We start from the raw sequence: 27,024 nt of genomic DNA on the forward strand, positions 1-27,024 counted from the left end.
AGGCTATCTGATTCCCTTACCTCCTTCAAGCGCTCCCTCAAAACCCACTTTTTTCGACTAGCCTATCCCTCCTCCTAACCTCTTTTGATCCTCCTATCCTGCCTCCGTTCCCCTCCGTTCCTACTTATCCTATTGTATTTCGTTCGTCCACCCACCTATTTTTAGTATGTTAACTCTTATGAGTAGGGTCCTCCTTCCTCACGTACTCACCCTACCTCATTACCTCACCTGTGCTCCTGTCCTGTTCTTCCCTTCCTCTACTTCATCTTCAGTCTACTCGACAATTTTGACACCTACTTCTAAACTGATGCTGATTTTAGTTCTACCAGCTAAACCCCTATTTATACTGTATTTTTCAACACACCCTGTACGTTACCTTGTAATTTGTTTTTTTGTTTGCTATGTACGGCGCTGCGGACACTTTGCGGCGCCTTATAAATAAACGTACTACTATGTTGTTTATAATTTGATTATGTTAGTAATTTTCTTAGCTGCTACATTATGTTTAGAAATAAAGCACAGTTTTTGACTTGTTATTTTTGTCTATTTTGTTCCTATTTTTATTTTGGGTCTCAAGATTTCATTACGTTCAAGTGTACTAGCATAATTTAGGGCATCCGTAAGGACTGCCTGAGGATAATCACGACTCATTAAATTCATTTATTAGTGTTTCTGCTTCTAATTTAAATTTGGTATCCGAAGTGCAATTATGTCTAATCCTATGCATTTGACTTTTGGGCACATTCTTTAGCCAACTTTTTTTGTGGTTTCTTGAATATGGAATGAAGTTACAAACATCAACAGCTTTCTTGTAGCCACTCACTGTTGTGATTCCCTCTATCACCTCCACCGTAACATCAAGAAAATGTGGTGATGTGGTTCTATTATTGGGGGACTCTCTCCAGTCTCCCCTATTGTCTCCACGTGCCTCTATTTGTCTATTGGACCTGCTATCTTGTCCAGCATTCAGATGACCTTGAAAAAGACTCTGAAATAGAGTCGAAACGCGTTGGTTGGTGGACCCTGAATGAAGCTGACTGGAGACCAGAGTGACCGGATACTGGCTGGTGTGATTTCCCCCGGGACTCAACACACATGCTCATTAGAACTGTCGTGCCAGCTCATACCAATCTGGTAATTTCAGTTTCTCAGTCACTAATGCTGGGTACACACCAGGACGACTAGGGCCCGATTCTGTCAATTTAGATCCAATTCCGACCGGTTGTATGCAGATTGTATGTACTATCGTGTGTTTTTGACATTTATTTGATCCGATTCCGATCCAATGCGCGTTCACGCCGCTCGTTTGGTCGCATCTTTGGTCCTACGTGCTGCAGGTAGGATCCGTCAATCCCAGGCCGACCGACCGTCAATCGTATGCAGATCGTGAGTGTTTTTTGCCGCCTCCGTCGTCCGTCCGTCGGTGCGTCCGTCGTTTGATCCAGCCTATTTGAGTGGCATTTCCTAAACACTCCCCCGGCGCCATGTTTTTCCACATAGCAAACAGCGCTGGCGCAGCAGTTGGACTCTCCTTCTTGTCTCATCTCCCAGAACAACAACCTGGTATGTTTGCACTCCCAATGCTCTTCTATGCATGCCCACTGATGCCACCAATGTATATAGTGTGTATAAAGCACTGGTTTGGCAACCGTGCACCCGACCATGTCACTGTTTTTTTTGGGTGGGCCCCATGTGTGTGTGTATACATATAACCAATGTCCACCATTGCAGTATTCCAAGCACTCCTCTCTGCTAGGCCCCATTCACCTGTGTGTGTGTGTGTTTGTGTATATATAGATATATATACATAAACCATTGTCCACCATTGCAGTATTCCATGCACTCCTCTCTGCTAGGCCCCATTCACCTGTGTGTGTGTTTGTGTATATATAGATATATATACATTAACCATTGTCCACCATTGCAGTATTCCATGCACTCCTCTCTGCTAGGCCCCATTCACCTGTGTGTGTGTGTTTGTGTATATATAGATATATATACATAAACCATTGTCCACCATTGCAGTATTCCATGCACTCCTCTCTGCTAGGCCCCATTCACCTGTGTGTGTGTGTGTTTGTGTATATATAGATATATATACATAAACCATTGTCCACCATTGCAGTATTCCATGCACTCCTCTCTGCTAGGCCCCATTCACCTGTGTGTGTGTTTGTGTATATATAGATATATATACATTAACCATTGTCCACCATTGCAGTATTCCATGCACTCCTCTCTGCTAGGCCCCATTCACCTGTGTGTGTGTTTGTGTATATATAGATATATATACATAAACCATTGTCCACCATTGCAGTATTCCATGCACTCCTCTCTGCTAGGCCCCATTCACCTGTGTGTGTGAATAGCAATCTGCACAATAAAATGTATAGTGGTTTTCATAAAAGTTTATTAACATTTTAAATACTTAAAACATAAGAACTAGGTAAACTGGTAACTATAACTATAAAAATTTAAATATGAAACAAAACATGGGTATAACTATAACAACTAAAATGGTTTTATCTTTTTACAGTCCCAATGTCCAACGCAAAGGAACAAGAGTTTTTGGAAGGGTTTATTGAAAAATATCGTTCACACGAATGCCTGTGGCGAACAAAATCCAAAGAGTATTCGAACAAAATGAAAAGAAACCAAGCCTTGGAGGACTTGGCACGCTACAGTCTTCCATTTCACCCAGAGGCCAATGTTGAATGGGTGAGGAAACGCATCCAGAATCTGCGCACGGTGTTCTTAAAGGAACACAAGAAGGTGGAGGCTGCAAAGAAGTCTGGTGCTGGAGTCGACGAGATGTATCAAACATCGCTCTGGTACTATGATCGGTTGACATTCACCCTCAGCCAGGAGTCGATGAGGACAGGAGTAGTCCTGATGGTCGAACATGAAAACCAAGAAGTCACGGCGCAGGAGGAGGAGAATTCGCAGTCTGCATCGGTGAGTCTATTTTTTTGGCTATCTAATTGATTCCTCCTGCCAATCCACAGCGCCCTCCCCATTAAAGTAGGCCATGTACTCTTCCCTCACCTGTTTGGCTCGTGCACTCCCTGTGTAGTGTTGTGTTGGGGTTTGCAAGGAGGATATCTGCACTACCTCCTCTGGCAGTTCTTGGTCTTCTTGGAGTGCTGTGCCTGTAGCCCTTTGCTGTGTGGCTTTTCTGCGGAGCAAATTGTGCAGGACACAGCACGCCGTGACAACCCAGTCAATTTTGTCCACCCTCAGGTTAATGGCAGTGTGGAAAATGCGAAACCGGCTTGCCAGGATGCCAAAAGCATTTTCAACAACACGCCGTGCCCTGGATAGCCTGTAGTTAAAGATCCTTTTGTCATGGTTCAACCCCCTTTGCGCATATGGCTTCATGACATGCTCGTGCAGGCCAAAAGCCTCGTCAGCCACAAAAACAAAGTTAAGCCCCTGTTTAGTTTCCTGGACAGACGGCAAGTGAAGGGTGTTCGCTATGAGCCTTTCGTAGAACTTTGTGTCCTTGAAAGTGCCACCATCCGATGCACGGCCATTCCTTCCTACATCCAGGAAGATAAACTCATAGTTCGCATTAACAACAGCCATTAGTACAATGCTAAAATAGCCCTTGTAATTAAAATAGTAGGAACCACTATTGATAGGCTGGGCTATGCGGACATGTTTGCCATCAATGGCTCCACCGCAATTTGGGAAGTTCCATCGCTGTTCAAACTCCTCTGCGATGACTTTCCATTCATTCACGCTGGTAGGGAACTGAAATTAGAAGTAAATAGAATTGATTAGTAAACATGTTCAATTTTTTTACAGCTTGGTGACTACCCACCTGCAACCCCAGACCTATCTGTCCTATCTGAGAATGCATGCACATCGAACGAAGTTCCTACTCCGGCACGCACTCCGCCACCCACCCTGGAACCCACTCCACCACTCCCCCGTGCCAAAAAAATGCGTGGCAAAGGAAAAAAAGGAGAAGCAGCGGCACATGAAGAATTTATGATGCGGGCACATCAAGTCCTGCAAAGAAACCCGGACAAACATGACAACTACTTCACTTATGTGGCAGAGTGTGTTCGCAACATGGCTCCTAACCAGCAACTTACTTTTGAAAAGTTATGCATGGAGTTGGTGTATAATGGCAGTTTAGGGTATCTCAACAGTGGCACTAAAATAGTTGGCATTGGTAGTGCACCAGACACACCACTGTCATTAGAATCACCAGTGCCTACTCCGCCTGCCACCGTAGCAGGCCAGTCGAGCACAATTCCAACACATACCCAGTCAACACCTACACAGTCTTCTCAACCCCCCCAGTACCGTCAATTCTACAGTTCTTTACTGATAGAAGATCCAGAGTGTCCTGTTTTTGAGGATCTGTCTTAAAAAATAGGCTACTTTATCATTTACCATCGACATGGTCTCAGCTGCAGGTATGTGATGGCCACTGCTCACATGGCGTATGGCGCACATCAATGGGGCCGGGACCATTGCATCTGCGCCATGCGCCATGTGGGCCGCAGCCTTTACATATCTGCAGCAGACATCCTCTGCCACACAAGGGCCACAGTGTGTATTTTTGTTTATTTATATGCTGCTACCTGTACCTGCATTACCAGAGGGAGAACAGGATTCTCCTCAATCTGGATAGCAAACTCCATTTATTGCCCTTTTTTCTTTGCCAATAGTATGGGGTACTGTGCGGCAGACATGGTCTCAGCTGCAGGTATGTGATGGCCACTGCTCACATGGCGTATGGCGCACATCAATGGGGCCGGGACCATTGCATCTGCGCCATGCGCCATGTGGGCCGCAGCCTTTACATATCTGCAGCAGACATCCTCTGCCGCACAGTACCTTATCCCTACTGTTGTAAGGGCATGTTCCAGAAGTTACCAGAGTGTGTTTTTTTTGTTTATTTATATGCTGCTACCTGTACCTGCATTACCAGAGGGAGAACAGGATTCTCCTCAATCTGGATAGCAAACTCCATTTATTGCCCTTTTTTCTTTGCCAATAGTATGGGGTACTGTGCGGCAGACATGGTCTCAGCTGCAGGTATGTGATGGCCACTGCTCACATGGCGTATGGCGCACATCAATGGGGCCGGGACCATTGCATCTGCGCCATGCGCCATGTGGGCCGCAGCCTTTACATATCTGCAGCAGACATCCTCTGCCGCACAGTACCTTATCCCTACTGTTGTAAGGGCATGTTCCAGAAGTTACCAGAGTGTGTTTTTTTTGTTTATTTATATGCTGCTACCTGTACCTGCATTACCAGAGGGAGAACAGGATTCTCCTCAATCTGGATAGCAAACTCCATTTATTGCCCTTTTTTCTTTGCCAATAGTATGGGGTACTGTGCGGCAGACATGGTCTCAGCTGCAGGTATGTGATGGCCACTGCTCACATGGCGTATGGCGCACATCAATGGGGCCGGGACCATTGCATCTGCGCCATGCGCCATGTGGGCCGCAGCCTTTACTTATCTGCGGCAGACATCCTCTGCCACACAGTAGCCCGTACTTATTGGGAAAGTTTAAACTGGGTCATACATACTTAAATCTTTATATATAGTGTGTGTTTTTGTACAATATCTTTTATATATGGTATTATAATATATTTGTGTTGACACAATCTATTTACTATTTTACATGTTTTAACCATGAAAGGCCTAAAAAACCTGTTTCTGTCCTAGGCCTAAATTATAAATAAAAATATTTTGTTTGCACAATAAAGTGTACAGTGTATATTTCATCCTTACCTTGCAATACTGGTACTGCAGCACCTTCACAATGGCTTTGCAGGTCTCCGGGATGATGAGGCCCAAAGCTTGCGGGGAGATGAGGGATCCAAACTTTAGGTCAGCAAGAGACCGTCCTGTCGCCAGAAACCTCAGGGTCACCACCAGCCGTTCCTCAGCAGGGATAGCCATGCGATACTTGGTATCCTGCTTCTCGATGTGGGGAGTCACCAGACGCAGCAATTCCTGGAATGTGGCATCATCCATCCTCAAGAAGTTACGAAAATCGTCTGGGTTATTCTCCCTGATGTCCCTGAGCAGTGGCATGTGCGAACGAGTCTGACGCTGAAGTAGCCACTGCTTTGTCCAGCATGATCTTTCTCTCCTGCGCTGGGCTCTCTGACGCCTGAGCTTCAAAACTGCATAATAGAGCAGGTACTGTTGCTGGTGACTACCCATCACTGCATTCTCCATAGTGCAGGGTTAAAAGACACTTTGTAATGGCAGGCAAAACAAAGTAATGTGTAAATAGCTATGTCCAGCAGGTATAAACCAAGCCTCACTAGTAACAAAGCAGAAATACACTGGTTTAAAATGGCTGCTGCTATTCCTATCCCCCTCTGCTAGTCCTCCCCCTCTGCTAGTCCAGCCCCTTCATTACAATTTCAAAGGCCCATCTGACGACGGTCGCATGTGTTCTTGCAAAAAAAACAAAAACCAGCGATCCGACCGTCTTAACGACCATCGCGGGCACATCGGGATCGGATCTAGATCGTTCCGCAAAAAAACCACAATTTTTGCTAATCGTTTGCTGGGGACTGCCTGGGAGCTCCCGGGAAGTCCAAGGGAAATCGTTCCATGGTCGTCTATCGGTCGTGAACGACGGTGGTCGTCCTGGTGTGTACCCTACATTAGGAACTTATCCACCCAATTTTTTCATTATGCACTTCATTAGCTGAATTGTTCTACCATTGGGGGATTAATTTGATCCTTGGCATATGATTTTTATGTATTAATTTGAACCTTGGCATACAATTTTTATTTATCGTTTTATCTAATGGATTGTTTGTGATTTGAAGTATTAAAGCTGTACTTCACTATATATGCTTCCATCTTTCTCCTCATGATAACCCATGCTCTGGGGAGATAAAAAAAAATTGGAAATTGAACTACATGTGCCTGTGAAAGATATGCACTAAATCTTTTTTGTTTTGTTTGCACTAATTGGTGAAGGGTTAAGGAAAGCCTTTCCTCAGTACAAGACTTTATAGGCAGCAAGTGCGCAGGGTCTGGTGACCACAATTGTTTTGCTGCAGTGCATTAATGTGGTTTATATTGACAGTACAATGTGCTTCATTATACGTAACTGGGATGCGGTCATTTGGTCTACTGCATTATGGTCGACAGTCATTAGGTCGAATCCATTAGGTCGACATGCTAAAAGGTCGACATGACTCTAGGTCGACATGGGAAAAGGTCGACATGATTCTAGTTCGAAAGGTCATTAGTTCGACAGGTCATTAGTTCGACAAGGTCATTAGTTCGACATTGTCTATGTCGACATTCACAAGGTCGACATGGAGTTTTTCACTGTTTTTTGAGCCAACATGTGCCGACAGGCGGTATTTCATGACCTACCATCCACTAGGGCGTGGTGGGAGAATAAAATAGTGTGCCGAGCGTAGCGAGGCACCGTGCCCGACGCATTGCGAGCGCAGCGAGCGATGCGAGGGGATGCAGTGCACTTTAAACTGTGTCCATGTCGACTGTGTTGACATTCAGGTAAAAAACAGTGAAAAACCCCATATCGACCTTGTGAATGTCGACATAGACAATGTCGAACTAATGACCATGTCGAACTAATGACCTGTCGAACTAATGACCTTTCGACCTAGAATCATGTCGACCTTTTCCCATGTCGACCTAGAGTCATGTCGACCTTTTAGCATGTCGACCTAATGGATTCGACCTAATGACTTTGACCATAATGCAATAGACCAAATGATCCCAACCCACGTAACTTACTTTATATGGCATTAGCAAGACTACTAGTCGTTACTGAAGTGCTTTGTAGCTATCAATCTATAACTATTAATTTTCTATCAAAACTAAAAATACTCTTATGTGACCTAGACCATATAACCCAAAACCCCATTTAATAAAAATTGCTCAGAAGAACATAATATTTTAATTTAAAAAAAATATATGACATATGCTTAATGATGTTGGGGCCATGTTGAATTGGCCCTTGTTACCATAGACGGTGCAGACAAGTTTATTTCTACTTGCAATTATGACATTGCGCATTGGATACAGTATACACAGTATTATTTTGATTATCTTGCTATCTATCTTTGACCTTACATGTTTGGGTAAGGAAGTGCCACCTACAGTATGGTGGTGAAGTGACAACTGCTCTGCCAGAGCTCAAAATACAAAGGAGCGTTTTCCAGGTAGAGATTGCAATTTGGATACACTGGGCAATTCACATGCAATTATGGGTTATTTTCCTGTGGTTGTAGCAATCAATCACAGGAAAATAAAATCTGAATTGCAGGAGTCTGACAGCAGGCTGATGCAATGTGCGGTTTTGTGTGCATCGTGCCAGACCTTTCAAGTAGCCCTTTCTGCAGAAATGATCTCTCTGTTACTTTTGGGCTAACTTTGCTGGGATTGCATGCGCAAGATAAAATTCAAAAGGACCGCATGCAATTCTATCCTGCCCCCCAGGAAGTTTCAAGGGGAGAAGTTGCTGCAGTGTATTTATCAAACTGCACTCAAATTACACATGCATATTTCAGTTTCTGGTGCTTCCTATTGTTTCAACTGTGAGCCTTGTTATGTCAGCCAGGCTTTGGCATTTATTACTTTGAGATGAACAGTTAGAATTTAAAATACTGCCAACATTTATTAGTATTATTAACAGTTTGTTACATAGTGCACACATAATCCGCAGCTCTTTGCAGATATTATTTGAACACTCACATCAGTCCCTGCCCTAGTGGAGCTTACAATCTATATTCCCTACCAAATATACATGCACACAGAATTCTAGGGTTAATTTGTTGGAAACCAGTATATTTTTGGATTGTGGGAGAATATACAAACTGCACAGTTAAGGCCATGGTAGGAATCAACTCATGACCTCAGCGCAGTGAGGCAGTAATGTTAACCATTTTACCATCTGTACTGCAATGTGAACATTTATTCACATGTAGGAATAGAACACCCATTAATTTCAACCTCTACTTGCATATTGCTTTAGTTTCCACCTTAGTTTTTACTATTACGTCGCTATTAAGTGGGTAGATGATATAGCTCTAGGCATATAAATATCCATACACAAATGGTTCAAAAAGGGATGAGATACTGTAGCTTAACAGATAAAAAAATAAGTAAAATAGATGGGCTAAATGGTTCTGATCTGCTGTCAGATTATGTTTCTATGCTTTGGAATGCGACTTGAGCTCTGTAATGTGAGATGTTCTGGCACTGCTTTTGCATGACATACTGAGAGCAGTCTGAGGCATATGTATTTTATACACATGTGCGTCTTTCCACATCTAGCCTCCAATGCCAATCTTTTACTTGTGTTTACTTGTGGTCGATCTACACATTGTCGACCCACTATACCTTATTAGCTTGCAAAAAGTGCCCTCATACCTTTGACTGTAAATACCCACTTTGTTCTGTCACTGTCTCCTATTGTAAAGTGCAATGGAATATGCTGCACTATATAAGAAGCTGTTAATAAATAAATTAATTACTGTGTGGCTGGTGTTACGGTGGCCTTTTATGAATTGTGAGCAGTTTGGATGGTGAAATGAGTATGATTCATAACCAACACCATAACTGGAATTTCCAAATGCTTGCATATGTTTAACTTCAACAATACAAAATAACACTGGTAGGTTAATTTATTATTTTATATAGCGCAGCATATTCCATTGGGCTTTACAATAGGAGACATTGATAAAACAATCTGGGTATTTACAGACCGTCAAAGGTATGAGGGCTCTGCTTACAATCTACAGTAAAATAGGCATTGATACAAAAGGATAGATATTCTTTAATGCATGAAGACCACCAGAATGCAAAGGTTCCTGGTGTGCGGTATGATATGATGACCCAGCAGTTTTGTCAGGAGGATGGAAAATGTGGAAAAGACAGAGTGAATATGTGTGGCCTGTACAGTGGGGAGGTGATTGGATAGGAACGGTATACGAAGGTTAATTGGCTGGTTCTGAAATTTGATAAGCTTGCCTGAAGAGGTGAGTTTTCAGGGAACGCTTGTAGGTTTGGAGACTGAAGGAGAGTCTTATTGTGTGTGGGAGAGCATTCCAGAGTGGGTGCAGCCTGAAGAATGTCCTGCAATCGGGAATGGGAGCTAGTAATAAGTGTGTGGATGAGAGACACAGAGCCTGTGAGGAGCGAAGAAGTCTGGTTGGAAGATATTTTGAAATAAGAGAAGAGATGTATGTTGGTGTAGATTGGTTTATGGCTTTGTGTGTAAGTAAAAGTATTTTGTATTGGATATAGTAGAATACAGGTAACCAATGATGTGACTGACAGAGTAGCTTTGCAGACAATGAACGTCTGGCTAGGAAGATTAGCCTTGCAGCTGCATTCATGATGGATTGTAGTGGTAGAGTCTGTATTGGGGAAGGCCAATAAGGAGACTATTGCAATAATCAATGCGTGAGATGATGAGAGCATGGATTTTTAGCGATGTCTTGTGTAAGGTAAGGGTGCATTTTGATTTTTTTTAGTGCATGTGGCATGATTTCGAGACAGATTCAATGTGGGGAACAAAAGAAAGTTCAGAATCAAGGATGACACTCAGGCAGTGATTGTCATATTCTCAACAGCAATAGAGATATCTGGTTGGTGACTACTATTAATTGGTGGAAATAGAATTCTATTTTTGAAATATTCAGTTTGAGGTGGCGAGATGACGCCTAATGCTGCTTTCAAATTGCCTAAACGTTTAAGACCCGGTATTTCGAAACGGTATTTAAAACAGGTCTGAGCCACTAAACCCCTTTCACATTGCAGGTGAAAACCGTTTTAAATAGCATGTAAGTACCATTCACACATTCAACCTGTTTAATCCCCAAGGAACACGTTTCAAGCCATAGAAATAGAGCCATCTTCATTAAAACGGTTCTTTCACACTGCAGCTCTTCCCATTTTAAAAGGCAAAAAAAACGTCAGTATATCGTTTAAGAGCTGCAGTGTGAAAGGGGTATTAGATGAAACAGCAGAAAGGCATTCAGAGACACGGACTTCTAGAGATGGAGACAGAAAGATAGGATACTGAATCCAAAAGAGTTGATTATACCCCTTTCAGACAGAAAAGTATTAAAATCCCGGCAAATACACGCCATTTCAAATGCGGTGTCATTTTGCTGGGAGCAGCCTGACCCCCCTTCACACAGAAGAACAAATTACCGGGTTTAAAATTTCTACCTGGTAATTTGCTGAAAAACACGGGTATTTCTTCTGTGTGACAGAGTCAACCCGGGTCATAAATCCCGTGTCCTCGACCCTGGTCAATTCCAGGGTCGGAGACACAGGATTTACAACACTGGTGTGCCCTTTCACACAGAAAAAGGACCAGAGTTATTCACAAAATTACCGGGTGGAACTGCTTCACCCGGCAATATTTGTTTTCTGTCTGAAAGGGGTGTGAGTTTGCCAAAAGATGAGGTATAGATTGAGAAAAGCAGAGGACTGAAGACTGAACCTTGAGGTACTGCAACTGATAAAAGTAGTGAAGAGGAGGTGGAATCAGAGAAACAAACATTGAAAGAGGTTAGATAGGCAGGATGAGAACCAATAAAGGGCTGTGTCTAAAATGTACTCACTTGTGTGTAAATATATGTAAATGTGTTTATGTAAACCAGGTGAACCAAGTGATTCATCTCTGCTGCTATATTTGATGAAGGTGATTCAAATGATTTGGTGGCAGAAGAGCCCCCCCCAGCACAAACCACCCTTCATTAATTCTCTCTGCATCATACCTTATAGATGCATTTAGCACCGTGTGTGTACAGAGTGACCATGGAAACAGATCATATAAATTTGAATATTCCATGTGATCAGCAAAAAGGAGTAGTGTTAAGACCATAAAGAGGAAGTCCCAGGACAGGAAAAGAGCCAAATACAATTCAAGCACTTGGTTGTCCATATTTGGTGTAGCCTAACAGGGTTGAGTACTTCAGGTGGTTGTGAAAACGAAACAGGATCCCTTCACCCGTAAATATTTACTCAAGAAACATTAACAAATTGTAGGGATTTTAATTTGCGTAAACATTTCGTCCAAAACAGCAGGAAAAAAAGACGTGGACGCCCCGAATGCCACATTATACTGACTGACACACACTAACCACAAGGGGGCGCTAGAGTATTACTGCAGAGATTCCTATTACACACTTCCGCATGGCAACATCACAAGCGGTCGCTACCCAGAGCGCAGGATGCAAATGCCGGTGTCCACCGGAAATGTCACAGCTTACTAAGCCGGAGATATCAGCGCCATTTTTAGTGTTGGAAAAAAATACTCCTTAGGTTGGTTGCGGGAGGCTGAGCCGCGCCCTTCTCACCCGTTTTGGATTATTGCTTATGTGAGCGGACGTGCGCGTCAGTTAGAATTTATGGCTATGCCCAGATGGTGCTTAATTCAGTGTACCCAGGAAGACAGGTTGCCAAAAACTAAAATGTCCTCCATTGGTTTCGCCCACGGGAGATTTGATGGCGTCACTTCACGTCTCCCTCCCGACACCGCCCCTTTCCTTGTTGTGCGGGAGCGCAGGGCGGAGCTGGCAGTGGAGCTTCCGGTCCGGCCCCGCCGTGTTTGAGTGAGGGAACCGGGACACCGGGGGTGGAGCGAGGCTCCGGCAACGGCGGAGTTGGAGCGTTACCGTGAGGTCTGTGGTCAGTGAGCGAGTGCCGGGAAGGGCAGGGACGCGGCACTGGGAAGCGAACTGACGTGGGGCACTAGGCTACCGGTCTCCGCCGCCTCCCCAAGCGCTGGAAGCTGTCAGATCCAGGAAGTGCCGCCTCAGTCCCGGGCGCAGGCAGCCAGGGCCGCGTTGAGGGCCAGGGCGCAGGAGGCAGACGGCACCGGAGGGGGTGGGTGGCCCTGCCGCTGCTGTGCGATACACCCGACTGGAGGATACAGGATCCATTGTTTCTGGGACACTCCCCGATTCGGGCGGCCACCGGCACCTGCAGGACACTAGGTGAGACCTCTCCCCATCCTCATACTATAGCTCGAATCACGGCCATGATTCTGGCTGTGGCCCCTAGCCGTTCTCCAGGCACAGGGACCCGCACCTGGGTGTCACTGGCCGGTGCACACCCTCCAGGGACTGTGACAAAACTAAATGTTGCTGCTACACTATACTATAGCTGTTCTTTGGAATAGTTTCTGCCTGATCCAGGTATATACATTGTATGTGCGAGTGTGGCGTTACCATGGATGACACAGAAATTTGATGTGTGGTATTAGAGTGGCTAAAGTCTGTAGTGTACATCAAATAAAAGCCATATATGTCACAATAGGAGCTACCCCTTGGCTACTTGCTTTCCTGTATTTACCAATGAATGCATCCCTTCTTGCCTGGACATGCCGTCAGGGTGGTGTCAGACTTCTATACACTGGACACTAGATTATGTGTGTCAGTGCATGAGCATTGATATGTTTGATAGCTAAGGACACAAGTGCTTCTCCAGCTGGACACTAAGGCCAAAGCATTTGTCAGACACCACCCCCTGTGTCCAGGTCTATAGTCAAGCATTTGCTGCCTGATGTCCTTAACTTTTTAAGGGACCCAGTAATCACTTGCTGCTAATCTCAAATTGTGCCCCAAACAAGTTGCTCCAAAGTGTAATTTTTGACAGCTAGGAGCTGATTGACTGGAGCACAATTTGAGATTTGTAATCAGTGATAACCAGTATATCACTTGTAAAATATGCCCCTGCGTTTCTTGAGGGCAGGTTCATGATTCATTTGCAAGGGTTTTCAGCAATTTCTAATTTTGTTTCCTAATGTTTCGATATAAACAAACTGCTAGACCACATTTTTATTGAAATAAGAAATATGACAAGATATTAACCTTAAGGCAGGGGTTCCCAAACTTTTTTGAATCACGGCTCCCTAGAGAATCAAAATATTTTCAAGGCACCCCTAGGCCAAATGCTTGTTATCGAGAAATTCAGAAAAAAAAATATTAAATTAAGTGCGTTGTGTTTATATGTCAGTTATCTGGTGAGGGGCAGGATTTGCTTCTGTTTGTCCACATATGATTGGCAGCCACAAGCACTGGTTTTGCCTGGTACATTGACCATAAATAATATGAATTCATATCTCCCAACATGACCTTCTCCAGGAGGGACACAATGTTCTGTTTCTGGATATACCTCTTAATGTATAATCACCATCACCTGTTTTAAACTGGTTAATTGATAAGAAAGGTGCTTCAACACAGGTGATGATAATCATAAGTTAAGAGGGAAGTCCAGAAACAAAGCATTGTGTCCCTCCTGGAGAGGGTCATATTGGGAGGTATGTGAATTGTACCTGCTCAACCAACCCAAGGCACTCCTGCAAGTGTCCTGAGGCACGCCAGGGTGCCTAGGCACACAGTTTGGGGAACCACTGCCTTAAGGGCTGTTTCACACGCTTCGGCTCCTGCTGGGCGGCGAAACCCTGCACGGCCAAATGTCCATTCACACCGTCCATTCACGGTTGCAGCCGGATCCCACCACTGGAAGGGGATGGCTGCCAGTTCTGTGGCCATCCCCTCCCTTCTAAACTTCCTTGTACGGCATGACTTCTCGGCCGTGCGGGGATTCGCCGCCCGGCAGGAGCCGGAGCATGTGAAATAGCCCTTACACCTGGTGATAATATATCACATTGTCATGTTTTCAGTTTGTTTCCAATAGAATACCCTAATGGCTTCATCTGAATATTAGTAAGTATTGGGGAACAATATGTAATATAAATAATATATTCTTCCCATTGATATTGTCTATTCGTGTACGTGGCACTTGCCAAGCCTCAAGTTCCTGCCAATTTTGTAGGAAGGGGCCGGTAGGGTGCAGGGTCTGATTAAAGGTTCCAGATGCGCCCCAATCACAGTCCCACAGACTAACACTCAGCATATATGTATAGTAGGACTTACCCTCATAGTGCCAAGCTGAGGTGTGCAGTCTTGAATGTTGGTGGACAAGCCGATAATAATGGGCATCATTATGCTAATAACCTCAGAAATGCAATATAGCAATGATATTAAAAGGTCTAGCATTTATTATTTAGTGTGCACCTGCAAACCCCTCCTCCTTATTACCATATATAAACTTTTTTCCGAGGCATCTCATGCGATCGCATCACAGATGTACAAATGCACTGCAATGTGCGATTGCGAGAAATATTAATTGCAGCCCCTCACCTGCTATTTAGATGCGACGCTCGCAGGAACGCACCTGTCATCGCAATCATATGAAAAGGACATGCGATATGCCAGTTTACATGCAATGCCTACTCTTGACTACTACATGACTACTCTTTCCATCAGTGATACTGCTAGTAATAAGGTGGTTAATATTTTATTTTTCTTTGAATACTTGACTAGTGTTCCCCCTAGGAATTTTTTGGGGCAGGGCGCCGCTGCATGGGGGCATTCGCAATGGGGGCGGACCGGGCCCGCTGACGTCATCGTTGTAGGTGGTCCCGGGCCCGCCGACGTCATCGTTGTAGGTGGTCCCGGGCCACCGACGTCACTAAAGGAGGCAGTCCGGGGCTGCCGCATCACTAAAGGAGGCGTGCCCGAGCCGCCGCGTAACTAAAGGAGGCCTGCCCGGGCCACCACGTCACTAAAGCGGGCGTGCCCGGGCTTCCTACGTCGTACAAGGGGGTGGACCTGGCCCCGCCGAAGTCCATGAGCTGCTGGGGAAGCCTAGCGCCGCAGAGATTGCTGTGCCTGGAGCTTCCCCAGGCACACCATTAAGTCAGCCAGCAGGCTGTTTTAACGAGGTGCTGCTGGAGGGGCAGGGCGCTAAAACAGCCTAGCGGGAACACTACTTGACTATATACTGTAGATATGTTGTACATTTAACAACAAATAAAAAAAGGCAATTATACAAATATAGTACAACTTTATATTCTAATTTAGCAAATTGAATTATGTTCGCTAAGCAGGGTCACACCTGGTATTTTGTACACGGTCCAATCAGGGTGTGACCCAGCTTATTACTCGGTTGATGATGTCACTGCTGACGGATCCCGAGCAGGCACTTGGAGATGATAATCCTATGCTGTGAACTGCTGCTGGGTCACATTGACCTGGCTTACCTTTTTACACTGCACTACAAGCTGGGTTGAACCTGTGTTCAAACCTGCTCGCAATCAGAGTTGAAATGCTGGGTTTCTCAACCCGATTTCATGTGGGTGCTTTCACACAGCACAATATCCTGGGTTGCTGTGCATTCAAGCGGAATAGCTCAGGATATTAATGGCAGTGTGTAAGGGTTTTATAGGGGTATGTGAATACTCATTGCTAGTGTAGCGCTGAGTGATCTGTGCTGAGCGATCTGACCAATGCTAGATCGTTCAGCACAAAGCTCCTATCTCCCTGTTTGTTGCCCCCATTCGCTGTTCTTTGTATAAATCAATGTTTATTCTTGATCTGGTTTGACGTTATAACTTGTATCTCTATAGCAGACTTCTATTGCATAATTTTTCTTACTGGTCCTCTGATGTCAGTCATCACATTTACCACTTTCACATAGATATTGCTGGGTCAGACCCTTTCACATTAAACCCCTGGTCCCCCAGTTTATAAGGTTTGGTGCTTTCACACTGCACCCTGACCTGTGTCGACCAGGCAGCAACCTGGCAATAACTAGGTCTGAGGTGTGGTGTGAAAATTCAGCCAAATATCCCAAAAAATATTTAAAATCTTTATGTAGAAATAAGATTCACAGGAGAATGGGCTTAGAATGTTAGGTAAAACGTTTACATTTATTTTCAATATTAAACAATTAGAGAAGGAAAATGGGTACTTGTGTACTTTCACTGCGCCAGCATGGAGCCGTGTGTCTGTGTCCCCCTTGCGGGGCTCGCCAACGCTACGCTCGCCACGCTATCTAAAATCAACTCCATGCCAACGTGGATAGTGGTGGTACGAACTATCCACATTGGCATGGAGTTTACAGCCCCCGCAGCATGCTGGCACCGTGAAACTACACAAGTACCGGAAAATGAAGTATGCATTTTCGAGTAGTATATTAATGAAGTAACATTGTCACCAAGAACTGGATTTGTGCAGACTGACAACAGGAAGAATCCCAACCGGTTTATGGGGAATTGTCTGTGCATTGTGTGTTTACTTTGATCAGACACATTTGTTTCCTAAGGGGGGGGGGATGCAAATAGAAGTAGTTTAATCTACTGTAGTAAGGAAATTATTGCATATTTGCCATCAAAACATGTTTGTTTGCATATCCAAGGGTGAAATATTATTATTATAATAATTTTACTTATAAGGCGCCACAAGTGTTTCGCAGCGCCGTACAAAGGAACAGTACAGGGAGACAAAACGTGGCATAACATTGAATAAATAACAAAAATAGAGTACAAATAAGAGCGCCACAGTTCAATACACATTACAGCTTAAATATAAGTAGTGAGGACTCAAGCAACATACTATAAGAGGTTTGAGGCCAATGATGTAGATGAGTATTTGTTTGGGTATAGGAGAACTGTGAGTGAAATGTGAAGAGAAGAGGGCTTTGCTCAGAGGAGCTTAAAATCTAGTAGGAAGGGGAAATACTCCTTTGTGAGAGCATAGAGTACCCCCCCCCCCCCCCCCCAAGTGCTATCTTCAAGGTGCTATTCACCAGAGCCACATTGCTCAATGGTGCTACTCTGTTGTACATCTTGCAGCCCTGGACAAATAGGGATGCTGCCAGAAAGCATGGAGACTGATGACCTTATTGGTTGTTTACGGCCATGTGAAAAATGGTGGAACTAAAAGCTTTGCTGAATTAGATAGTCATGAAGCTTTAAGTGGCTGGCCTGAAATGCTTCCTCCTTAGTATGTGGATGCCTAATGTTTTAACTATAGACAAGGTGTTATAAAATACACAGGAACTCAAGACAACATACTGCTGAACACAAACAGAAAAAGCATGGAAAGTTTTTTTACTTTAAAAATAGTTAAAAGGCACATGGAATATCTTTAACCCCATATGGCAGCAAGCAGATTTGAGGGGTGGTACATACAGTGCAATTGCTGGCATTTAAACGCTGTGGCAATGGTTACTTGCGCCTCAACTCACAATTGAGTTTTTATCTGACGTTTAAGCTCTGTACACACTGGGTGATAAAATGAGCTATATCGCTCATTTTAGCCCTGCTGAACAATATCGCTCCTTATATTGCCCAGTATGTATGCCCTGTCCAATGGCTACTGCATGCTCCCACTGGTCGTTAATGACACCCTCCGTTTTCTGTACATGAACAGACAAGGGATCAGATTGTGAACTAGGGCAATGCTGAATGGACCTGTCAAACCTTCCCCCCCCCCCCCCCCTGCATGGGCAAGTGTGCATGCACTTGCTGATGCTGGCACCTCGACGGGTATCGGTTGAGGGGATCACTAGGTGTGTATGTGCCTTTTGTTCTCTTGTGTTTGTGTAAGAAGTCACAATGCAAAGTGCTAGAGTTACACACTGTCTTGATGGTCTCTTACATTCTCCCATTGGCAGTGGTAGTCACCTGCCTGTACCCTAGCACTAAACATTTACATTCTCAGAATTGTGAGCATTGGGGTATTGACATGGTTACTGTCGGCCATGAGACCAGATACCATTTGCTTCCAGTGATATCTGAAAAGAGCTTTGCGACATAAGCAGTATAAGTTATTATGGAGTATCACAATCTATTGATTCCAATTGTTTTTAATTACTAGTGAGAGGCACAGCTATGTGGTGTGGTGCGTTCATCTACCTATACCAACATATATTTGGGATTATGGGAGAAGTGCTTTGAGGATAATGGAAAAATAAGCAAAATAACTTACATTGTGGCTTCACAATTATAGGATGCATCAGGCATTTAATGAATTTACAGATAAACTACAAAGTAACCCCATACATTAGCCCGACTTGTCCTAGGGACAAGTCGGACCCGATTTCCCCGGCAGCTCCCCGGGAGGTTTCCATCATGATAAGGCACTTGATGTGCCAAGTTGTGCATATGATAAATCGCCATGCGATTTATCATATAAAACTCCCGGGGAGCTGCAGGGGGAGAGCGGGGTGAGGGACACTGGGGAGCAACAGGGGGGGAGCCGGGCATTGTAGCTGTCAAATAGGCAGCGGGCGGTGGGGGGGCGCTGGAGAGCCGGGCTGGGGACACAGGCAGCAGCGGGCGGGGGTGGACGCCGGTGAACGGAGCTGGCCGGGCGCAGCATGACCGGGGACGGGGAGAACGCTGCAAGAAAAAAAAAAAAACATTACAAATGAATTGGAAGCCAGTGATTGGCTGAGAGCTCTCTCAGCCAATTGCTGATTGGCTGAGAGAGCTCTCTCAGCCAATCACTGGCTTCCAATTCATTTGTAATGTTTTTTTTTTTTCTTGCAGCGTTCTCCCCGTCCCCGGTCATGCTGCGCCCGGCCAGCTCTGTTCACCGGCGTCCACCCCCGCCCGCTGCTGCCTGTGTCCCCAGCCCGGCTCTTCAGCATCGCCCTCCCCAGCGTCTGTCACCGCTGACGCTGCCCGCTCTCCCCCTGCCTGGCTCTGGCGTCCCCCGCCCGGAGGCTGCACATAAGATTTAGGAAATCTTATGTGCAGCCGGTCCGACTGCCCGACTCCGATCCGATGCACACGGGACCGCGCATCAGATCGGGGGGGCTGTCAAACCATGCGATTTGGGCCGATTTCATGGCCCGATTCATCCGAATCGGGTGAAATCGTGCCCAAATCGTATAGTGTATGGGGGCCTTAAGAATACTGGGGCAGATTTATTAAGCTTGGAGAAGAGATAAACTGGAGAAAAGGTAAAAGGAGATAAAGCACAGCCAATCAGCTGTGTTTGAAAAAGACAGTTGGGAGTTGATTGGCTGGTGCTTTATCTCCTTTTACCTTTTCTCCTTTTACCTTTTCTCCGCTTTATCTCCAGTTTATCTCTTCTCCAAGCTTAATAAATCTGCCCCACTGAATGCTTCTGTACTTGGGGTAGGATTATGCATTTAATAGGATAAATGTAGTCGTAACAACAGTATAGGAGAGGGTGAGATGGTGCATACAGCTCCATTAGTTCAATGAGCAGCTGCAAATTAATTCCATGTCATATCCTCATGAATGCAGATAGAACATGCTGTTCATCCAGTTTAGCAACTAGCAGACAATTCGTGTAATATCCACTTTAATAATAGTACTAGTAAGTAGTATAAAGCACTAATAGCCAGCAACATTTCAGAATTGTTAGCAGACTTACATAAGGAATAAATGTATATATTGTCATTTTCAACATTAAGGAGCAGATACAGTTCTCACTGGAAACTGTTTAAGTAAATTGCAATACACTGAATTCCATCAAGCACTAAAGCGAAGAAAAAACCCCAGCAGCCCTGGAATAACCTGAGGTGTGACCACATTAAGAGGATGGGTTCAGTGTTAACCATGAACTCTTAAGAAGTTGAAGTCAATCAATATAATCAATTATACTGCAGTGAAGTAATGCATGACAGATAACATCCATATTCAAATTAAATCACAATGCAATATATTATAAAGATAAGTCAGATGTCAAACTAGATCAATTTCCTAGTTTGACTAGTAGACCTTGGTCGCATTAATTATTGGACATCCAGCAGGCACTTAAATGCTTTAGTTTTTCAGAATACATTGGAGTCGTTTTTTTTTTTTTTTTTTATATATTTATTGACACTAAAATTTACAAAAGTAAGCAAACATTTCGTCACAATAAACAGGTAAATCCAACGTTGCCATCTTTGACAAATACAGAAAAATGACACGTGTTTAACATATATGTACATTTCTAGAGTCCAGTAGTTAATCCCCTGGTTAACCGTGTATGGTGGTTGTTTCCCACCTTAAATGAACACAACATTATCAAGCTATCGAAAGGAGGATCATTACTAATAGTCTCCAATTCATACCATGAAGTATTGTGGAAACTCTTCCGCGATGCCTCTTTCAGGACTGTAGACACAGTTTGTACATATGGTAGCCAAATCTCAAAAAACTTCCCTGTATGCATTTCTTTGTTTATAGAAGCTTCTGCCCAGTCCATAGAAAATAAGAAAATTATTCTAGGATGTACTAAGTTCAACGGAATTGGATCTGGGGTTATCCATTGTGACAGTATTGTCTTTTTTTGTGGCTGCTGCAAGCTTCGTAAGCAAAGTACGTGTGCCCTTAGGTATCTTAACCATGTCTTCTTTGGAGTATAGACCCCCAAAAAAACATTTTTTATCTATTGTAAAACGAATCTTTAAGTGGTTTGAAATGTATACACATTGGAGTCATTCTAATACAATGCACAGTGACTAGCGACAGAAGGGAGCTCCTAGCACAAGTGTAATCAGCGCATTAAGTTGGAGAATGCCGGTACTGGCTGGTGTTTAGTTAAAAGTACCTTCATTTTCCGACTTAAGTGCCCATGCCCAAGCTGATGCAGTTTGCTCGTTGTTAGGGCTTAAAACAGCATTGCCGCGCTAGTTTGGTCAGCGGGTGGGTGCGAGCAGAAATACACTAGTTGGCATTAGTGGCACACTGATTAGTGTTGCTGCAGGAGCTTCATCTTGGGGCTGTTCATTGCGCACCATATTGAATCGACCCAAGGTGACTTGTAAGAGCTACAACAGCATCATCCGAGAAGGATTTTTAAAATATGAATGGGAAGAACCTATGGCAGTCAAAAATTTGGTATAAGTGTTCTACATAAAAAATTGTGTATACACCCATTCCAATCTGCCATTCCACATGCCTGGCCAAAGGAACTGATAGTGACATCGTTGCAACGTTCCTGCAGCCAGTATATGGGTTAGTCAGCGTGTCACCTGTACACACAGGCATACAGTATATACTAATGTATATGCAAGATCGGCATCTACCATGCTTGTAGCACAACTTATTCATTTTTATGCTCAAAACGTGGTGAGCCCCTAGTTGTGGGACCCATAAGTCATTGTCAATGTGTTATCTTTTAAATAAAATTTTGGTACTTATGTAGTATCTGGGCGCCCGATTTTTTGATTGTATGCCTTAAGTTAAGGCATACAATCAGATGCGATATCGCATCACATAGCATACGACCATATCGCATGCGATGCGATGACCCGATTTTTCCATAGGAATCAATGTTAAAATGGTCTGAGTCCATTTTAACATGGAATTCAATGGGAAAAGGGGTCCTTTTCATACCCCTACTATCCAAGTGGGCATGGAGTTGGATATAAACCTGTGGCGAGCCACCGAGCCCGAAGTGTGGCGAGCGAACGGTATTCTGTGTCCCCTCGCGGGGCTCGCTACGCTCGCCACGCTGCAGGCTCGGGGGCTCGCTACGCTCGCCACAGGTTTATATCCAACTCCATGCCCACTTGGCTAGTAGGGGTATGAAAAGGACCCCTTTTCCCATTGAATTCCATGTTAAAATGGACTCAGACCATTTTAACATTGAATCCTATGGAAAAATCCGGTCCATCGCATCCGATGGTCGCATGCGATGCGATGTGCCCGATCCGACCCGATTTCTAAATCGGGCGCCCAGATACTACATAAGTACCAAACTTTTTACTGGTCTCAATTCCCTCCCCTGTAATGGCAATACACACAGAATCCTGCCAACTCAAGTTTTGAAGGGTGTGCGTTTATAGCATAAATTTGCTAATTACCTATGGAAAATGTGAGTGTCCCCTTTTAAAAAAAACTAAAAAGTAAACTATTGTTGAGCATAAAAACCCAGATGAGCGATTTCTCCCTATATTGGGGGTGTATTCAATGCTCTGACTGCAAGTGATGGCAAACAGTGCCGATAGCTCGCCGTCAGAGTATTCCACTACTGCCGTTTCCACCCCGCTTGTTCTTTCCAGCGAGGTGGAAACGGATAGTATGACCATTGAAACGGAGGGGCTCACCACAAAATGCAGCCGACTCGGTGAGGATTTTTCCCAAAAATTGAAGAGGGTGAGGATGGATTTTCCTAGGCGAAAAAATAAGGATATGAATTGCAGCAGCTTTTGCTTGGTGACTTAGAGGTGGGTAATGTTCTGGTGCCCGATTGTTTAACAAGCTTGATGAAGTAGCAAATTCTGAGCAAATAATAATGTGCCCTATTGGTGTGGCAGCTGGTATTAATTACAGTTCAAGGGGAGACTCGTGGCGCAAGTGTCCGCATCTGCACAGAGTGACAAGAGACGGAAACTGAATTCTGTTCAATACAATAGGAGGAAGACTCAGCGCTCCAGTTTCCACGTTGTGCAGCAGGAGCCGGATAGTGTATGTGCTCACTGCCGCCGTATGGGGGACAAAGCCATGGCCTGGGTCAGTGTGTACAATGGTTGCCGAGACAAGCGTGAAGGACTAGATCCAGTGCTCCATTCTCCACATCCACACACTGCGGCAGGAGCCAGATAGTGTCTGCTCATTGCAGCTTTGCCCGGAGATGAAGCCGTGGCTGGAGTCCTTTATTACCTGGAGCTCCCGCTGAGGTGCAAAGTGATGTTCTGGCATGTGGCAGACGAGACAGGGCGCATTAATACAGACAGCTTGAGGTTCCTGTGTGACATCAGCGTAGCTCGTCTGTGTCAGTCACATGATCCTCCCATCTAGCGGGCTGTCTGCAAGGTCTAATTGAGAGTGCCAGGGCACAGGGGACTCAGAGTCTCTGAGTGCTGGATGGCAGGGCATGTCTTGCTGGGTGGACATCCTGGAAATTTATGCCTTGGGAGAACCCTGCACAGGGACTGTAATGATATCATATTCAAATACTTTAATACAGAGTTGCTCCCCTTTTTGCAGCTGTAACAGCTTCCACATTTCTTGGAAGGCTTTAAAAACAAGACTTTGCCGTGTTTATGTGGGAATTTGTGCCCATTCGTTCTGTTTAGCATTTATGAGGTCAGATGAGAAGGCCAGAATCTCCATTCCACTTCATCCTAAAGGTACCTAAAGGGGTTGTGGTCAGGGCTCTGTGCAGACCAGTGAAGTTCTTCCCCATTGAATGCCTTAAACCATGTGTTTATAGTCCTGACTTTGTGCCCCAGTGCACAGTCAGTTTGGAATGAAAAAGGACCTTCCCCAAACTGTTTCCACAATGTTGGAAGCATAGCATTGTTCAAAATGTCTTGGTATGCTGAAGCAGTAAGATTGCCCTTCACTGGCTAAGGGGCCTAGGCCAAACCCTGAAAAACAGCCCGATACCATTATCTCTCATCCACTAAACTTCACAGTTGACATAATGCAGTCAGGCAGGTAACCTTATCCTGATTAGTCACTCCACAGTCCACTGTCTTGTGCTTTACACTGATGCATTTCACGCTTGGTATTTATTTTATTTATTTACAGTTTCTTATATAGCGCAGCAGATTCCGTCGCGCTTTAACTGGTATTGGACTGTGGGATGTGAGGCTTGCATAAAGATGTTTGGAAATGGGAACACATTGCATTAAACTCCCACTGTATGTTTTTTGTGCTTACATTAATGCCAGTTGAAGGCCAGAAATATTCAGCTATGGAATTAGCAGATTGTTGGCGACTTTTACGTACTATGCTCCTTAGCAGTTTTTGACCCAGATCTGTGAATTTACATATTCTTCTGCTTTGTGGTTGTGTTGGTGCTAAATGCTCCCACTTTCCAATAATATCACTTACAGTTGACTGTAGAATATCCACCAGGAATAAAGTTTCATGAACCATCTTATTGAAAAGGTAAAATCGCAGTACCACGCTAAGTCATTGAGGTCTTCATACCCATTTTGTATCACAAATGTTTGCAAATGTGTAATCTACATGGCTAGGTGCATGTTTTTGTACAGCTGTGGCAACTGGTCTGAATTTAAAACGCCTGAAATCAATAATTTAACAGAGTTTAGGCAAGTTTTATATAGTGTAGTGCCCATAGCTTATGCTGGCCATACACTAGACCAACTTTCTGGTTGGTTGGACTGAAAATCTGGTAATGTATGGGAGAAAATTACAATCTGCGGTTTGCCCACAAACCCAGGAAAATGGACAAAAACATTGTTTAAATCAAAGAGATTCAACTACAGAACCTTGGCCCTTATTCTGATCGGTGCGGATTTTTCCGCATGCGGTCGGACCGCCGATGGTTTCCGACTGCGCATGTGCAGAGGTCACTCTGCACATGTGCAGGCGGTTTCACCGTACCTATTCTTTAGACGCCGCACAGGGGGCGGAGAGGGGCGTGAAGGGCTACTTAGCCTCATTACCCTATGCATACGCCCCGCGTTTCATGGGCGTTCCCATGCAAACGCAGGGCGTATGCATGGTAATGAAGCCGTGACGCATGTGTAGGAGGCGGGCATCTGACATCGCCGGATGTCAGCTGCCCGCCCCCATACATGATTTCATACGGACAAGTGTCCGTGTGGTCTAGGGTGGCGGGCGCTGGTGGAGCGTGCGGCCCTGCATTCGATGTTCGGCGACCATCGAATGCAGGGGCTGCTCCCAAGATGGAGGAGGCGTATCCCCGTCCACTTTCATGCGGACCGCCACATATCCGCGTACGGACGGAGGTGGCGATCCGTATGGAAGGCGGGGATTCGCCTGCACGGTCCTGGCCGCATATTCTGATCTGGCCGCACAGATCAGAATAAGGGCCCTTGTCTGAACGGCTGGTTTTGTCAGTTTCCAGATTTTAGCAGCAATTTACTGACTTACAAATTGGATATGCTCCTATCCAGTACTAGATTCCCCCCCCAACCAACTATTTGTATGAAGTGCACCTTTAGGGCCTACAGTTGGCAGCACACCATAAGTATTTGGTGCATGCTGCCCTCACTACAGAAGGAGGTTCCTGGCAGTTTCTCTCCATCCCCTTTATGGAGAAACTAGATTGACACCACACAATGAACCCATCTGCTTGCTCGCACTCCTACTTTAAGTTAATATGGGATCTCCCAACACTGCCATCTTCTTTTCCCAGCACACTGGAGCATGCAGTAAACCCTGTACACGTGGAGCGACCCAGCTCTCTTGCTGAGCGACCGGCTTGAGTACGATTGGTCAGCACATGTTGCGATACACCTGCGAAGCTCACCGCGATGTGTGCTAAACGATCTGCACATCGCTGGGCACTATTTATAGGCAAAGCCGCGCTATCTATCTATCAGGAAAGACAGTGCAAGCACTGTTTTCCGCTGCGGGTGGCTACATCGCCATATCCTGGGACTATACACTTGACGCGATCAGTGCTCTATTTCCAAGCGTTCTAGTTAGATCATTTAAGTATGGGGTGAAAATTGCCCCATGTGTAGTCCCTCCATTTGCATTTGTTTATGGTTCCCATGCCATCATTTATTTAACAAGCCAACTCGTGAGGCATGAAGTCATGTCTTTTCTTTTTCTTTATTCCAGTTTTGCCCATGTTAGGGGATTTGTGTTCAGGACTGTGGTACTATTCGCAGCATGTGTTCAGTAATGGTCTGCCAGTACAGATGACAACTGAAACCACTCCAGGAACAATGTTCCAGATGGGACTCCCTACTGCCCACACACAGAACAACTACAATATATTGGCTTCTTGGCAGATTTATTACTCTGTGTGTTTTTGTTTTTTTGTTTTTATTTTTTTCTGAAATGTAGCTTCTGTACCGTTTGTGGAACATACACTTGTAGTTTAAAGTTGATGTGTTTTTTTTCTCTGTGCTCTAAATTAAAGTATTTGACGTCTTTTAATAGAGATTTATTGAAAAGGATGATTACTTGCTAAAAACAGAACTCTAGTGCTAAAGGTGGCTGCTGGATTATATGCTGCTCGCCATCTCACAAATCCTGTGACATTGCAATCTGTAATAACAAGAGCTTACTGCAAACATAGAGATTATTCACAAATAACGCAAAATGAAGGTGAATGCATGTGTGTCTCTACCTTCTGAACTTATTGAGAATTCATTTGATTTCTGTGGAGCTGAGGATTGTTTTGCGTTTTCACTAGTTCTTAGAGCAAGTGACTATTTGACAATATATAGCAAAGGGCCTACTTCATGTTTGTATTCAGTGGCCACTAT

At 44.5% G+C, this 27,024-nt stretch overlaps 2 protein-coding genes across 6 annotated transcripts in view; both read left to right on the forward strand.

Moving 5' to 3' along the window:
• The first annotated feature begins 2,450 nt into the window (after positions 1-2,450).
• Positions 2,451-4,927, forward strand: LOC146074947 (uncharacterized). The gene is made up of 2 exons (XM_083183687.1): positions 2,451-2,955; positions 3,808-4,927. The coding sequence occupies exons 1-2, from the start codon at positions 2,542-2,544 to the stop codon at positions 4,378-4,380; spliced, it is 987 nt and encodes a 328-aa protein (XP_083039813.1). The 5' UTR covers positions 2,451-2,541; the 3' UTR covers positions 4,381-4,927.
• Positions 4,928-12,296: 7,369 nt separating this feature from the next.
• CSNK1G1 (casein kinase 1 gamma 1) overlaps positions 12,297-27,024 on the forward strand; it is a 125,459-nt gene continuing 110,731 nt past the window's right edge. For 2 of the 5 annotated variants that reach the window (XM_083183690.1, XM_083183688.1), the window contains exon 1: positions 12,297-12,983. The gene's annotated coding sequence lies outside the window, so the exon portion shown is untranslated. The remainder of the gene's footprint in view (positions 12,984-27,024) is intronic. The other 3 variants (XM_083183691.1, XM_083183692.1, XM_083183693.1) reach the window with 3 other exon arrangements.

This window comes from Crinia signifera, chromosome 4 (assembly GCF_055691185.1).
Source record: "Crinia signifera chromosome 4, ASM5569118v1, whole genome shotgun sequence".
In the NCBI taxonomy this organism is placed as follows: Eukaryota; Metazoa; Chordata; class Amphibia; order Anura; family Myobatrachidae; genus Crinia; species Crinia signifera.

Coding starts and splice junctions, on each gene's coding strand:
- LOC146074947 (XM_083183687.1), top strand. CDS start 2,542: ATGTCCAACGCAAAGGAACAAGAGTTTTTGGAAGGGTTTATTGAAAAA. Junction 2,956..3,807: donor AGAATTCGCAGTCTGCATCG/GTGAGTCTATTT, acceptor ATTTTTTTACAG/CTTGGTGACTACCCACCTGC.